Genomic DNA, 14,805 nt, shown 5'->3' with positions numbered 1-14,805 from the left:
GACACACTTGGGTCTCAAACTCGCGGCCCCCCAAGTTAATGTCCTGTGGCCCTACACTTACTTTAAATCAATAATGAAAACTGCCTGTCTACAATATTTTCATAATAATAATTATAATATTCATAACACATTAGGTTACATTTATCACATTGTTAAATGTATTAAATTCAACTTTTAACTTTAAATAATCACGTCCAGTCTTTAAATGACAATTTTACTTTGTTTTTTATCAATAACATGTTTTGATTCTATTGCACCTCTGTGTTTTTGTTATTTACATATACATTTTACATCATGAAGACTTTTTTGTGAACTATATATCAAAACAAACACTTTTAAATGGTGAGCAATATCATTGAGCAGCTTTGGGACCCAGAATGATCCTAATTCATGATGTCACAAGCCACCTTTTCAAAAGCATTCATGTTCATTTTACAATAATAGTAAATATGCACAGTATATGCACAATGCCTCTATGTAAAAAACAAACAGGAAATAACTTTTAATTCATGACACAGTATTTGCTGCTGCTCAAGACCACTTCAGGACACGAGGAGTCTTCTAATCAGATCATTTTCAATCCTTATTCACAATTCATTCACACTTGATAAACTCCGTACTTATTTATTTAAGAGAGAACATTACTGTACATTCCAAAACAGGAAGAGGACAGATAAATAAAGTTTTATTTAAAAAGGAAAAACAACAAACATCCACAATAAAATCCAGTCATCAATACTTTTGAAAGGTCATATTTTTTACACAAAAATATTTACAAGAGTTGATTTGCCCTTTGTTTAACATTAAACGTGAAATTTAAATTTGTACCTTGTGTTTTAAGTACAAATATATAATACATCTTTGACATACAGTGCAAAAACTGTAAAGGGCTGTAATGTGGCTTTTGAAAATCCCTTGTGAACAATTTTAATAAAACTCTAGTGCACACTCAGTAAACCGAAAACTGTGGGTTTTACTTCTCATTTTAACCATTCAACACAATGATCATCAAATATTGAGTTTATTTCTCCTCAATGTTTGTGGTGCTTGTTGTCTTTTCGTGACAACTTCCACAATTTATCTTTTGCATATACATAAAAGGAAAAAAAAAATAGCCAGTTAGACTAAAATATTTCAGCCTGACTGGAATCCCAACTAGCTTTTTTTTGCACAGTGAAGTGCTGTTTTTTTTACATTCATTCATTTCTTTATCAATAAAACGTAAAGAAGAGGGACCATTAAGTAATGCTCCTACATGTGCTACATGTATCTTTTAAAGGATGAGGTCAGGCTACAGACAACAAGGTTTTGTATGTAAACTGCTGTTCAATATTCACCATAGTCAACGAGTTAATATGCTCCCAAACTTGAGATTGCCACAGCAAAGATTGCCACAATTCAAATTCCTAAAATTCCAAAATGCAAAGTTGCATCCATGTTCCACGAACACATACATGCCCTCACTTGCAAGAATCGACCGTAACACATAGGCTTTCCCTTTTCTCCCAAGTGAAATCATCAAGGAGGACCCAGCCCAGCACAAAATAAAGTCTTTAAATCCCCACCAATTAATGGTTTAAAATCCTTTTAAAAGTGATTTAGAAAATACAATAAAAAATTGAAGCTTAAAGCTGCAGCCAGTGAAATACTTTGGTTAAAGTTTGTGTTAAATCGCTCTACATTCAGAAAATTACCGCTACTGCGGTTTTGGGCCACAGGAGCCAGCACTGCACAAAAGTGGTGGTCCTATTTGCCCATGAGAAGCTGTGAACAAATGCTCCTCCCCTTCTTAAAGCGTTTTTGATCAGCGTGTGATGTCGGGAGGGAGGGAGGGAAATGGTAACAATGGCTAAGGAAAGGGATTTTTTTTTTTTGTCATTTATAATGACCTAGCTTATCATGAAACAAAAAAATGAATCATGAGAGCTCTCTTGTTTTAGAAGAAGCAAATTAAGGCACAGTTCATATGCAATAACAGTTCTTTTTATACTGCTGTTGCAGAAAGTGGCTGCAGGGATGTGAAAGTGCAAAGAAACGTCGCCCTTTTGGTTTGACTGCTTCTGAATCTGAGGACTGAGGAGGAGGAGGAGACATTATTCCCTTCCACTAAATGGCATTTAGAGGAAGGGCAGTGAGGAGAAAGCTGTGGTGGTTTAGCATCGGGCTGCTGTGCTTTCACTTTCATGATAAGTCAGTTCCTCTCAGCAGATCAATGCAGGAAATGACACAATAGACTGAAGTATTACTCTTCAGAGACAGTGTGCATCTTTTTTCTTTTTTTTTTTACTGCAGAGAACAGGAGGAGAAAATCAATGCAGTGCAAACAAGAACTTATAAATTATTTCTGTGCCTGGATAAGAGGGGAGGAATATGAGTTTCAGGGCGTGTGCAGAAGAAAAAGAAACACAGCATATTTGGCTTAATAAGGAGGATGCTGAAATTAAACAGAGGTTTTTGCTTTTTGTCATTTTTGGTGTCCGGTGCATTACTGTCTGTGTATACCATGCCTTTTTCCTCCACAATTCTCTCCCTTTACCTCCCCCTTGCACGAGCAGAGTCATTAAATGGGGGGAAACTGCACTGCTGGTGTGGTACAGGCTCAAGCGTGCAACTTAGCCCAGCTTGGCAACACATTATCACCACATCATCATCATCATCATCATCTCCAGACATTACAGACACTTCACATATGATCGACGTGTGTGCCAATCTGATCGGAGATTTTTCTCTCCACTGTCGCCAAGTGCTTATTCATTATTATGTAAAGTGCCTTAAGATAATGTATGTTGAGATTTGGCACTGTTTTCTTTGTATATTTGGGGTCACATGCACATACAGTCTGAGGTCCTGGGAATCCACTCCAGACATATTCCAGTCTGACAGGTAGTGCCCAGGTAGAGTCCAGAGAGAGCACTCTGCCTCCTCATTCTGGCACTGGCAGTCATCTGGTTCCTCAGGCAGGCCAAAAGGTCATTCTGTGTGCGCCGTCCAGGTACTCAGCAGAAGAAGATGTCTTCATCATTCGGAGGATCTGACATCATCGTAACCTTGTTTTCTAAGGAGACACAAAGACGGCGACGTTTGGAAAAACATTGTTTTCATTTTTTTGTGTTTTCTGTAGTTCAGGGAAACAGTCACACACAACATTGTATAATAAAACAATTCAATTCAGAAAGTATGATATTTTGCAATTAATATAAAATAAATAAAACGTATTCACTTCATTATTCCCCCTTATCTACCAAAAGATTATATTCCAGGTGAGGGAACCCGGAGAACCCGTTAATGTATTCATACCCGTCTGTGTGTGCTCCTCCTTTTTCCCCTTCTTCTTCTTGTCTTTCTTCTCTTTGGGTTTAGCCAGTTGCAGCAGTTTGGTGGAGAGCTGGGAATCCTGGGACTTCTCTGCTCCTTGAGCCTTAGATGAGGAGGATAAGGAAAAAGGGTTGAAGTTTTTGCCCATCCTCTTGGATCCGATGCGGAGGAAAGGTTCTTTGGTCGGCGCCGAGGATGATAACTCCACCTGTAGATAATCCAGTAAATGAGAATTGTTTCACTGCAGAGGATTAACTCATGACACGAGTAGCTCACTACATTGTAGCTGTACAAATACACCTCCTCCCCATTGTCTTCAGTGATTTCTATTACCTCCTTTGTCTCATCAGAGGCATCTTTTAAGTCCAGATCCAGAGACTCAGAGCTGTGGCACCTTTTGGAGTCTTCAGAATTGGTGGAGGAAGTTCGCTGGAACTTCTGAAACATCTCCAGCTGGAAAAAGACATTGAGTCACAGTTTATGAAGCCAGAAATACCTGTTCCTGGGTTAGGGTTAGTGAACTCTAAACTGAAATGACAAATCACTATCTGCAGCGGTCTGACTTTGCTCCACAATCGAGAATAAGTTAACAGGCTGACTTTTTCAGCCTGAGACATATGGCTGTCAGCGGGGGGACACTAGGAAATGCAGATTTAAGCCACTTAAATCTGTGTCAGCAAGACAGCAGGTGTTATCACAGAGGGGGACCTGGGACTAGGAGAGAGGACCAGGGGCTGAGAGGAGCTGTATCTCTGCTCCTGCTGATGATAGAAGAGTAAATCAAAAAGAACTGGACTAATAATAATAATAATAATAATAATGATGAATAACTAATATTTTTTCCTGAGTTAAAGCTCCATCATAATGCTGGAATCTGTTCCGACTCTGTAAGAGGAGAAAGTTGTTCCGACTCTAACCTTGTCTTTTCTCACAGCCTCCAGTTTCTCTGTATCTCTCCTCAGGACTTCCTCGTCCCTCTCCAGCCTTCTCTGGGCCTCCCTCAGCCACCCCATCTCTCTCTGGTACTCCTCCTTCCTCCTCTGCAGCATCTCTCTCTCCTCCAGCAGCTCATGGTTTCTCCTTCTCGTCTCCTCTTCCTCTTCCAGTAGTCTCTTTTCCCGCTCTGCCAAACATTTCTCCTTTAGCTCCCATTCCTTCTCTTTCCTCCTCTTTTCTTCCTGGTGTGAAGCCTGTTGTTTCTGAAACCAAGCAAAGAGATGTATAAACAATACTTGTATAAATAGAACTCTTTCTCTCAAGATTCTGCAGCCAAGAGTGATGGCGAGAAAAGAAGGTGGACTGGGTGAACCTGTAAGCTGGCCGCTTCCTGACGCTGTATCTCCAAACTCCTGTGTTTCTCCTGTTCAATGAGTGAGGAGGGGCGGGAGGAGGACAAGGAAGAGAGGGAGGAAGATGACGAGTGTTTGGAGGAGACGGTGGACAGCCGGTCTTCCAGGGCCTGCCGCTGGTCCTCCACAAAAGAGTCCTGCTGCACCACGACAGCCTGGAGGCAAAAGAGCAACGTCTGGATTGATATGCAACGACAGCAAAGTGAAAAAGGACCTAAAGGTGTTGTTTAAGTACCTGCAGTGAAACCAGTAGGTTGTGAAGATATGTCACACTGTCATGGAGCTGCTGGAGAAAAAACAACTCTTAGTGCCACTTTTTGAGCGTTTAGAAAAGACAGTTTTAACGATTTCAACATGAAGGGGTGACTGTTTTCACACGTGAACTTTGGACAACATCCGGAGAATCAAGTCTGTGCGTTCTCTAATGACATGTACATATACCCTGCCAGAAGATACAGGAGGCAGGACTCACTCGCTCACTCACACATTTAATTTCTATGAATTATCCACAGCCTTTCCTGCTGCTGTGTTCACACATGAGTTCATTCAAAGCCCATGTGCCCCACAGAGATTTGACTCCAAAGGAGCTGGCAGGAGAAGTTTCCGAAAATGTCTGGAGCATTTTTTTTTTTTTTTTCATCCAGACTTCAGCACATGTAAGTCTAAGAGCAGCTTGTGTCACACTAGGACATAGAGGATCATGGGGCTGAAAGAAGCAGCTCACGTACTTACCCCATTGTTTCTCTTAAGCAACATCTGTAGGCTGGCAGTCGCTCCCTACACACACACACACACACACACACACACAGAGCATATTAATCTTAGTAAGTTCATTTAAAAAAAACAAAAAAAACAAAAAACATTTGTGATATTTTTATTTCTAATTAAGAGGACAGATTATAGGCATGAGGGGGCAAAAAGAACGGCAGACATGTCCGGAGGTGGACTGTGACTTCAGTTTATGAGGCACCTGCCCGATCAAGTGAGCTACAAGGCCTCTAAGGTTATGTTTCTTGTTAAAAGAACTAGAAAAATTGCAGAAGGATGGACAGAAGACAGATTTTACCCACTTGACAAAAGGCTAACCTTATAAAACCCATATCTGCATCAGTCTATAATACCTTAATATGTTGACCACATCATTTCACGTTTCAAGTATGTAAACTGCTCACTCTCAGGAAAGGAATTGGGCTCGTAACCGCAAGGTCGCTGGTTCAATCCCAGGACAGGTCAATGGCTGGGTGCCCCTAAGCAAGGCACCCAATCCCCCATTGCTCCCCGGAGCTTGTGTAGGTTCACTGCTGGTGTGTAATAACGATGGGTTAAATGCAGAGGTCAAATTCACCATCGCTAATTGGTGTGTGAGCAAAAATGTCTAATTCTAGATCCAAACTCAGTGTTTCAAACACCTAAGTTACGAAATAACATTACTATCAAGTTCAATAACTCTGTGTGCTGTGACGTAAAATCATTGATTTTCACACAACCTTTATCTACCAGTTGCAGAGGCTGTTGAATGGTGAGATAAAGGCGAGATATCATAGATTTATACGAGCGTTTCTTATTATTAGGTGAGCCCTTTGCGGCTAAAATCTGTTTTCCACGATATACTGCACTTCCACTGTGTTTTCACTGAGCTCATGCCTGCCTGTCCCTGGCTGCTTCTCAGCACACGGGGCGCGAGCAGAGCGCAGTCAGCTGTGTTATTTAATTGTGCAATGTGCGTTTAGCCGTTTAACACAAATCGTGTAAAGACCAACCGGGTTTTTACACTCAGATAAGGGAATGAAATGTCTTGGTGAAAGCATTGTGGAAGCAATGACATCAACACACACAAACCTTCTTTAACACACTGTCTGACTCAGTCCTGCGGAGATCCAGCGACTCATCTGCCTCTTCCTTTTCTCCATCTGAGAACACAGAAGAGAGGAGAAGATGGAGTAACAGCAGAGGTACTCGATGAAGACATATGTGACGTGTCACAGACTTGAGTGCAAACAGAAGTGGAGCACAGATGCAGTTCAGATCAGCCTCTGTTCGTCAAAGGTTTCTAAGAATATCTTTGGCATGATTACAACATTGTGTGTGTGTGTGTGTGTGTGTGTGTGTGTGTGTGTGTGTGTGTGTGTGTGTATTGCTCCTGTGTTTTGAACAAGCCGTAAATGTGGGTGTGTTAACAATCAGATGGCATTGGCTCTTGGACCATCTTGTCCCCAAATGTTCCTACCTTACCTCCATCTGGACAGGACATAAACACCCAAAACTCAGTCAACATTTAACCAAACTCTGCATCTTATCTTACATCCTGCACGCCTATCCTTACATATACAGCCCAGTGCCACTATTCTAACACCCTATCCTGTATCCTGCAGTATTCCTGGCCTTTGACATTTCTCTATCTATTCTTTTTTTTTCCAACCACCACACCCCTTACAAGGAAAAAAGTTGATTCACCGTTGCCTCTGATACTACTGTGACTTTGCGGCTTAAGTAAACACGAGTAGTAGTAAATACACCAACAACGCCCATGTCATTCACAATTTTTGAATAATTTTTTTCAACAGACAACAGACAGGTGTGAAGGAGAGAACAGTTTTTCACATTTCGCAAGACAGTCGTACCCTTAAGCTGAAATAGATTGTATTAGGGGAGCCTGCATGACCATCACTTGAAATATAATCTGAACTATCCCTTTAAAGGTTATTTAGGTGATCAATCACCACTGTTATTGTGTCAGGAGAAACTGAAAAGCAAGGATAATACTATTTTACCCTGCTGTGTGATGGAGCAATTCCAAAGCATAAAACCCTTTTCCAAAACAACCCCTGATCCTGTACTATTGTGTGTGTGTATGTGTGTGTGTGTGTGTGTGTCTTACTTTTGCTGCTGTTCATCTGATGACTGTCAAAGCCTCCAAATGTCTCAGCTCTTCGGGGCAGACAGACTGGTCCCACACTGCCACCTGTCAGACCAGGTGGAACACTGCAGCCTGCTCCACTGACACCAGTGTCGACCAAATCACGGAGGTTTTCCACTGGAGGCCAAAGGACAGAAGCATATACAGCTTTAATCTTTCATTGCTGACAGACCCACAAACCCAAAACCGCACAAAATACGACACAAGCACTGCTCACATTCTGTCAAGGCGTCCTTTATGATTGGTTCCCCCTTTGTGACATAATCAGGTGTGGCCCTGAATAACATTCGCTGTCGGACTGGTGGGTTTGTGTCCTCTGGAGCAGGATTACAGGTGCTCAGATCTCTGAAAATCAGGACCTTTTCTTCTAATAAAGAGACGATCTGCTCATCTTTCCTTCGCAGAAGCTCTGGAATAAAACACAAACGGATTCCTGACATGTCCAACACAACAGCCTATGACAACACAATGTTGTTGACAGTTACCTCGGATCTCCTTTGCTCTGTTCTCCTGCTGCTTCCTGTCTTCTTCTGTCTCACTGGGAACTCCGTCGTCGTCGTCTTTCTCCCTGTCCACACACACATAAACACCCACTGTGATGTTCAAGTATCATTTAAGTCCATTCTCTATCCAGTAATCCATGCCAGGGTTAAAGTAAATAGTTATTTACTGACCATTAAATACAGTATGTTCTCTTTTTAATCATTGAATCACTCATAATCAAGACTTAATCGTGATTCGTTCCCCTGTACTCAAGACATTTACCTTTTCTTTTAGGTCAGGCAAACCAAAAAACACAGATAAAAATCAATCAAATCATCAAAGAGTCTTGTGTGTGTGTGTGTGTGTGTGGTCCTCACATGCAGTGCATGGCATCCTGTATGATGGCCATCCATATGTTGCGCTCCTCCTTGCTGCTGGCTAACACCTCCACCATCTCTGGTCTGTCTGTACCGGCTGTGATCAGAAAGAGACCTGCAGGGCACAAACGTTTCACATCAATTCATCACAGTCAGTGTGAAAATTCAGCCTAAAAAAAATAACACAGCTCCTTCAAGTTTAACAAACCGGTGCAGAGGACTATCTATAAATTGCAGGAACGTCCGTCTGTCTGTATTCGCATATCTCTCGAACCGATGGTCCGATTGATTTCAAACTTGACAGGTGTCTTCGGGCACGAGTAAGTGCAGTGCGCAAGTTTGACGAAAGAAGCAGACATCAAAGACATTTTAAAAGCCACTCATGCAGCCCATCTTTGACATTATTCACCTAATCTCACATGCATGTGTCGTTGTATGCCTCTCATGTGTGAACAGGCACATATTGAACGGGTTGTGTACTAGTGTTAGTGAATTTGAGAAATAACCTTGGCCTTCAAGTAGCATAACACATGAAAAGCCTTCCCTAGAGCCAGTGTTTGATTTCTCCATTTTAGGGTACAACATGGAAGAGGACACACTCCCTGTGTAATATAAAAGGCTCAATCCAAGACAGTAAATACACAATGGTTCCTAATTTTCAGGTATAAAATAAATGAATGAAAACGTTCCATAAATATCATTTACTATATAAAAAGCCAGAAAATAACTTTTGAACCTCTGGTCTTTGCTCTGCATTTAAAGAGCACTCTTGAAATGAATCAGAAACGGGACTGCTGTTGTATTCAATTCTATGCACTGACATCATGCTGTGCACAGAAAAAGAATGAAACCAAAACTGACCTCGCTCTTCATTAGCCACTTCTCTAACAATCAGGTTCTGTAAAGAGATGACTGTAGAGCGCTGGTCCTGGGGAGAGAGAGGTTCATGTCGGTGTGAGGACAGACTCAGCATACAATGTTTATTTCTATGACACTGCAATATACTGTACCACTGACCAAAGAAGCAAAGACATATTTCTGGTCCTTCTCCTGAAGAAAGACTAACACATCAGAGAGGAGCATCGCCTGGACATCTGCAACACAGAGAGACCAAGATGGATAAAAATAGATTAGAAAACACACTTGTTGGTTTTCATGGCAAACCAAAGCAACAACTGTTTGTGTTAAGACCAGAATGACTACGGACCTTTGAGTCGTCCAGCGGAGTTTTTCAGCTGCACGGCTCCGTCATGCAGCAGCTTCCTCCCTCTGATCAGGTCCTCTTTAGCAAACATCTGACCACTCTTCATCCTCATGATGGACTTACTGTCAGTGCGACTGGAAATCACAGACAACTCAGGATCACATTAAGGCACAGGGAAGAGTTCCAGACGCAAAAATTCCTTTTACTTTTCTGCTTAGAGAAATTAAGGTCGACTCGCCACAAGCTTTGAGAGCGTAAACAACGCTATAGTCTCCTGTCCTGTAGAAGCTACATGAATGTGTGATATCAACTGCTGAAAAATGTGTTACATTCATGACACTGAGGAGAAATTCTACACAACACACCCCAATATTCAAGAATAGCAGCTCTGACTAACCACCAACTCAAATACCATGTCCACTACTGTGTGGTTCAGCACAAGAGCTGAATATTGGGCTGTAAGAATAATCACCTATTCTATTTATAATAAAACAAGTAATGCATTAGGAAGATAAATGTTTTTTTTATATAAGGGTGTGGATCTGTGAAACATCTGCAGAGGAACTAATTCACTTTTCAAACTTAAAACAACATTTAAAAAAGACTGTTAATAGACATATGAAGACATTGCAACATTTTATCTGGAGATAAATGTATTTTTCTTTTTTTACCCTAACCCACGCTGACAGGTAACAAAAAATACTTAAACATATTTATTTATAAGAATGTGTGTTTAATATGCATCAACAGAAATGTGTCTGCATGTATTTGTGTATACCTGAAATAAACCAACTAACAAACTGTAACTCTTATATTATATTAGAATAACTACATTATTCAAAGACTAATAATATTGGTTTTAGATCATGACTCCTTTGGTAACTGGCTGACCTTGTTGAAGGGTTAGGAATCACGGGGGAATTTACTTCCATAACCAGTCATCTTAGAATGTTTTTGGTTTGTCTTTATGGCATATTGTGTGTGGATTGACAGAAAAAGTACAAAATATAAAAAACAAAGTGATGGGTTCATTGTTAATTCACTGTAAGACGCAGTGTACAGACGTATGTACCTGTGGACCTCTCTCAGTCTGCGCTTCTTATCGTGTTCGTTCACTTTACTATCCACAGCCGAGATAAGCTCCTTTACACAGCGCAGGGATTCACACACGTCGCTGTGATCTGCATGCGAGTCTGTAAGAGCACAAAGTTTCCACATTTAAAAATATTCAACACCAACACTGTCATAGTCACCCTAGTCCTGTTTCTTATTAATGCTGTGGGTCAACATTTTGCCCTTATATTATACACTCAACTCTTGCTCTAGCAGCAAGAAGACGCGGGTTTGTGCCCAGGTTAGTACAAGGCTCTTTCTGCATGTTCTCTTCTGTGTGTGTGTGTGTGGGGTTTTTCTCCGGGTTCTCCGGTTTTCTCCCACACTCCAAAAACATGCAATATGGGGCTTGGGCAATTTGAAAACTTTAAATTGACCATAGCAGTGTGAGAGTGAGAGTGGATGGTTGTTTGTCTCTATAAGTGGATAAAGTGGTAGAAGAGGGATGGATGGATTATACACTCAATTATTAAGCAGAGAGTTAGCACAGCAAGCTGTAGTTTTACAGGATCGTGTGAATATAGTGGACTTCATTTCGAGGTCATTAAAATGAAATAATTATTTTGTATTGTGCATTTTCTCTCATTCATTATCTGACTCCCCCTTTTTTTTTCTTTCAGATTGATTTATTGACCATACGCAGGTGTTAACAATTTTATAATAGCAGCACAACCAATAGGAGCTTCGGTTCTCTCTTAAACCTCTTATGACCATCAAGATAATCAGGCCACCTGGATTTATATTGATTTTATGGCTGTAGAATTGTCAGAAAAGTATCAGTGAGTGAGTGCTTCTGCCCCTTTTTCCAAGACCACTTTCGATATCTGGCAGTTATTCAACCGTTTAGGGATTACAGTACTGAGAAGCTGACATCACAAACGTGTGACGCGCTGGTGAATCTTGTCTGTGATTGGACGGTCGTTCTGTAGAAAGTCCTGAGAGCTACCGAAATGACACGTCTGCTTTCCGGTACCCATCCATCCGTCTTCTACCACTTTATCCTCCACATGAGTGTCACATGGGGTCACACCCTGGACAGATCGCCAGTCCATAGTTTTGTATTTTTCTAGTATCAATAATAAGAAGTATGCATGCCAAATCCTGTCAGCGACGACAGGATTGGTAACAGAATGATTAAATGCCGTCATGTGCCAGATTTCTCCAGGGCTGTTAACAGAGTCTAGAGGAGAGGCAGAAGTGTTTTCTTCTCTCCAATCGCTTGATCTGCATAAACTTGTAATGTTATATGGAATTATCAATTATTAATGCCAAAAAGTCCTGCCTACGTCAGCTTTAAATAAGCATTTGGTGGTCCAATTTCACCGGAGGACAGTGGAGACTTTCAGGGCATGTTTCTGACCTCACCTTTAGTGTGCTGGAGAATCCTCTGGATCAGAACAGGATATTTGGTGATCCTCTGCGTGACCAACAAAATGCACTCTGGAATACTGAGCCTCCGCACAATGCTGCTGCTCATCGTCTTCTACACAAACACAGAGACACACTAAGGTGAACTCAGTTTTACTTTACACGGAGGATAACCACTACCAGATTCAGTCACAATAGCTCAATACACTGAAGTGCACGAGAGCTGACCTTAATGAAAGCCTGGAAGCGTTTGTCTTTAGCATGCAGGTCTTTGTAGAGATTAACGGCTTCATGGTGGCGACTGCAGAACCTTCCATAGGCTTTTTTCATACGATTGGCACTGCTGTCTGAAAACTAAACGTGAAAACAACAATCAAACAAGGAGGAAAAAGACATTCACACCAATGGCTCTCCTGCGATTACATAATATTAAACTTTACGCCATCAGTAAACACATGTTTGAGGAGGTCAAAGAATAAATGTGGAGAGCACATAGGCACATTGACAGAATCTACATTCACATGCTGATTCACAGGCAGTTAGTAGAGATTGCAGATGTAATTTCTGTAATTGCAACTAAGTAGTGAATGGAGATCGGGAGTTCATATAATCACTCTCTGTTGTAATAATAACAATAATACAGTTACGAAATACAACTGATGTTTTGTGCCCGTCCTCTGATCACCTGATTGACCAGGATGTCCCCAATGTGGCAGATCAAGGTCGTGTTCCTATTTTGTCCTTGACCCGATGAAGCTCTCTTCGTCTCCAGGAGTTTGAGGAGGAACTCCGTGTGTATGTGCAGCAAGTCGTCCAAAACGGGAAAAATCTACAAAAAAAGAATCAAAAGATTATAATTCAATGATGATCAAAATACAGGACTTTCCAGCAGATGACTTGAATTGTGCCATTCTGAAAGACTTTATCATTCTAAAATCACTGTGAAGGAGAATGTAAAAGTATGGTAAAGGGCTGATGAGCATTAAACTTTTCATTATTACTTGATGGAGTATTTTAAAGTTTGACAACACATTTCTTGCTCATTTTCAAGTTGTCATGCTCTGCTGGTTGGCTGGGAACAATAGCAAACTCCGGGAATAGAGAAAAAGAGTTAAATATGACCTACAGTGTGTCATATGGGATTGGATGTGGAAGAACAACAATATAGGTTTTGCGTGAATGAACTTTGACCTAACACTGGTTTCATCTAATAGACCCTCACTCTACCCTGCATGTCACCACAATGTGACTTTTGCCCAATTGCACAATGGGATTCCTAAACCACATATCGTGCAGCAACTGGGAACCTCAAAGCATTTGCCCATCATATACACAGTAAATAGATATTCTGTGGAATTTATTAGATGTATCACTATTAACTATTGTTTCTTTTTATTAGCCATTAATATTCACCTTTTCCAGAGTCTCAGTCTCGAGTTGAACCTCCTTCTGAAGGCCCTTAGAGTAGACTTCAGACATGATTTTCAGTGTCCTCACATGGTGGAACTCTGTCTGGTACAACTCTGTGGAGAGAAAACACTTATGTCAACATATATGAACACGACAATAGCTTTTACATCTTCTTCTTCTGTCAGCTTCTCCCTTTAGGGGTCGCCACAGCAGATCATCTGCCTCCATAGTGCCCTATTCTGTTACAACACCTGTCCCCATGTCCTCGTCCACAACGTCCATACAGCTTTTAGACTTAGACTTCCTTTTATTGTCATTGCACAGAAAACACAGCAGTGAAAACTGGCAACGAAATTTCGTTGCTTGGCAGCAGATAGTAAACCAACACATAGCATTGAATTGAAATGTCTTTTATCTTACTGTAATGTCTATACATGTATCCTACTTTTCAGCCTAACTGTGGTTAATAAAAAAATAAATAAGTGAGTGTTTTTATGTATATAAATATATATAAAAGTAGTGCAAAAAGAAAAACAGGAATGAAAATGAAAACTGTAGCAGCAATATGAAAATGAAAATAAAAAACAGTTAAATATTGCACAGATAGTGTCGGGGGGGGGGTCTGCTAAATTGTTATTTGGAATTTAGCAGTCTGATGGACAGCGGAAAGTAACTGTTCTTGAGTCTGTTTGTTCTGCTGTCGGTCGCTAAAATGACTAGAATGAGTCACACAGAACATATTTTACCATAGATGACGTCCTGTCTCTTGATTTCATCTTTCTTTAACGTTTTCAAGAACTTCTTATCCACCGTGCTGCTCCAAGAATCAGCTTCCAGATCTTTTACGTCACACTCGAACTCTTCCATCAGCTGATTGTCTACCACCTCAGTGTCTTCACATACGCACACATAAAGAGAGAAGGAGAGAGAGGCAGCTGTTAGATGAGTCTCACTGATAAACTTGGTTAAAACTAAACAAAAAACACTTGATTTACCGTTTGTGTGCACATGTGTGATGGGACAACCTTCATCAGGGAGAGACTCAGTTGAGGCATTGACTTTATTCCCTGGATGTAGAGCCTCGGTGGACTGAGATAAAAATTTCAGGCCTTTCAGTGGAACTTCATCTAACCTACAGGAGGCAAAACATTAACAATAAATTTATAGCATTTATAGTATAAAGCTATTTTCTAGTCTTGGCAACGACTCAAAGTGCTTTAGATTACAGCTGACTGTATAGCACTGTCTCTTTTAGCAAAGCTATAATGA

At 40.8% G+C, this 14,805-nt stretch overlaps 2 protein-coding genes across 8 annotated transcripts in view; both read right to left on the bottom strand.

Annotated features, from left to right (window-relative positions):
- The window catches only part of LOC122776381 (receptor-type tyrosine-protein phosphatase zeta-like), a 940,026-nt gene that overhangs the window by 190,660 nt on the left and 734,561 nt on the right, over positions 1-14,805 (bottom strand). The gene's annotated exons all lie outside the window — the stretch shown is intronic.
- LOC122776380 (A-kinase anchor protein 13-like) overlaps positions 609-14,805 on the bottom strand; it is a 49,582-nt gene continuing 35,385 nt past the window's right edge. For 3 of the 4 annotated variants that reach the window (XM_044036885.1, XM_044036887.1, XM_044036888.1), the window contains 22 exons: positions 14,532-14,668; positions 14,283-14,429; positions 13,540-13,649; positions 12,812-12,955; positions 12,355-12,480; positions 12,124-12,241; positions 10,718-10,838; positions 9,649-9,779; positions 9,459-9,535; positions 9,303-9,369; positions 8,442-8,556; positions 8,067-8,149; positions 7,799-7,990; positions 7,543-7,698; positions 6,504-6,574; positions 5,397-5,441; positions 4,900-4,950; positions 4,625-4,819; positions 4,233-4,514; positions 3,649-3,768; positions 3,298-3,523; positions 609-3,055 (listed from right to left, as the gene is read on the bottom strand). In XM_044036885.1, coding sequence (XP_043892820.1) covers positions 2,997-3,055; positions 3,298-3,523; positions 3,649-3,768; positions 4,233-4,514; positions 4,625-4,819; positions 4,900-4,950; positions 5,397-5,441; positions 6,504-6,574; positions 7,543-7,698; positions 7,799-7,990; positions 8,067-8,149; positions 8,442-8,556; positions 9,303-9,369; positions 9,459-9,535; positions 9,649-9,779; positions 10,718-10,838; positions 12,124-12,241; positions 12,355-12,480; positions 12,812-12,955; positions 13,540-13,649; positions 14,283-14,429; positions 14,532-14,668 — 2,773 coding nt within the window. In that variant the 3' untranslated portion in view covers positions 609-2,996. The remainder of the gene's footprint in view (positions 3,056-3,297; positions 3,524-3,648; positions 3,769-4,232; positions 4,515-4,624; positions 4,820-4,899; positions 4,951-5,396; positions 5,442-6,503; positions 6,575-7,542; positions 7,699-7,798; positions 7,991-8,066; positions 8,150-8,441; positions 8,557-9,302; positions 9,370-9,458; positions 9,536-9,648; positions 9,780-10,717; positions 10,839-12,123; positions 12,242-12,354; positions 12,481-12,811; positions 12,956-13,539; positions 13,650-14,282; positions 14,430-14,531; positions 14,669-14,805) is intronic. The other variant, XM_044036886.1, reaches the window with a different exon arrangement.

This window comes from Solea senegalensis, linkage group LG10, assembly GCF_019176455.1.
Source record: "Solea senegalensis isolate Sse05_10M linkage group LG10, IFAPA_SoseM_1, whole genome shotgun sequence".
In the NCBI taxonomy this organism is placed as follows: domain Eukaryota; kingdom Metazoa; phylum Chordata; class Actinopteri; order Pleuronectiformes; family Soleidae; genus Solea; species Solea senegalensis.
Note: the sequence above shows the minus strand (reverse complement) of the source record. Positions and strands in the feature narration are given on the sequence as shown.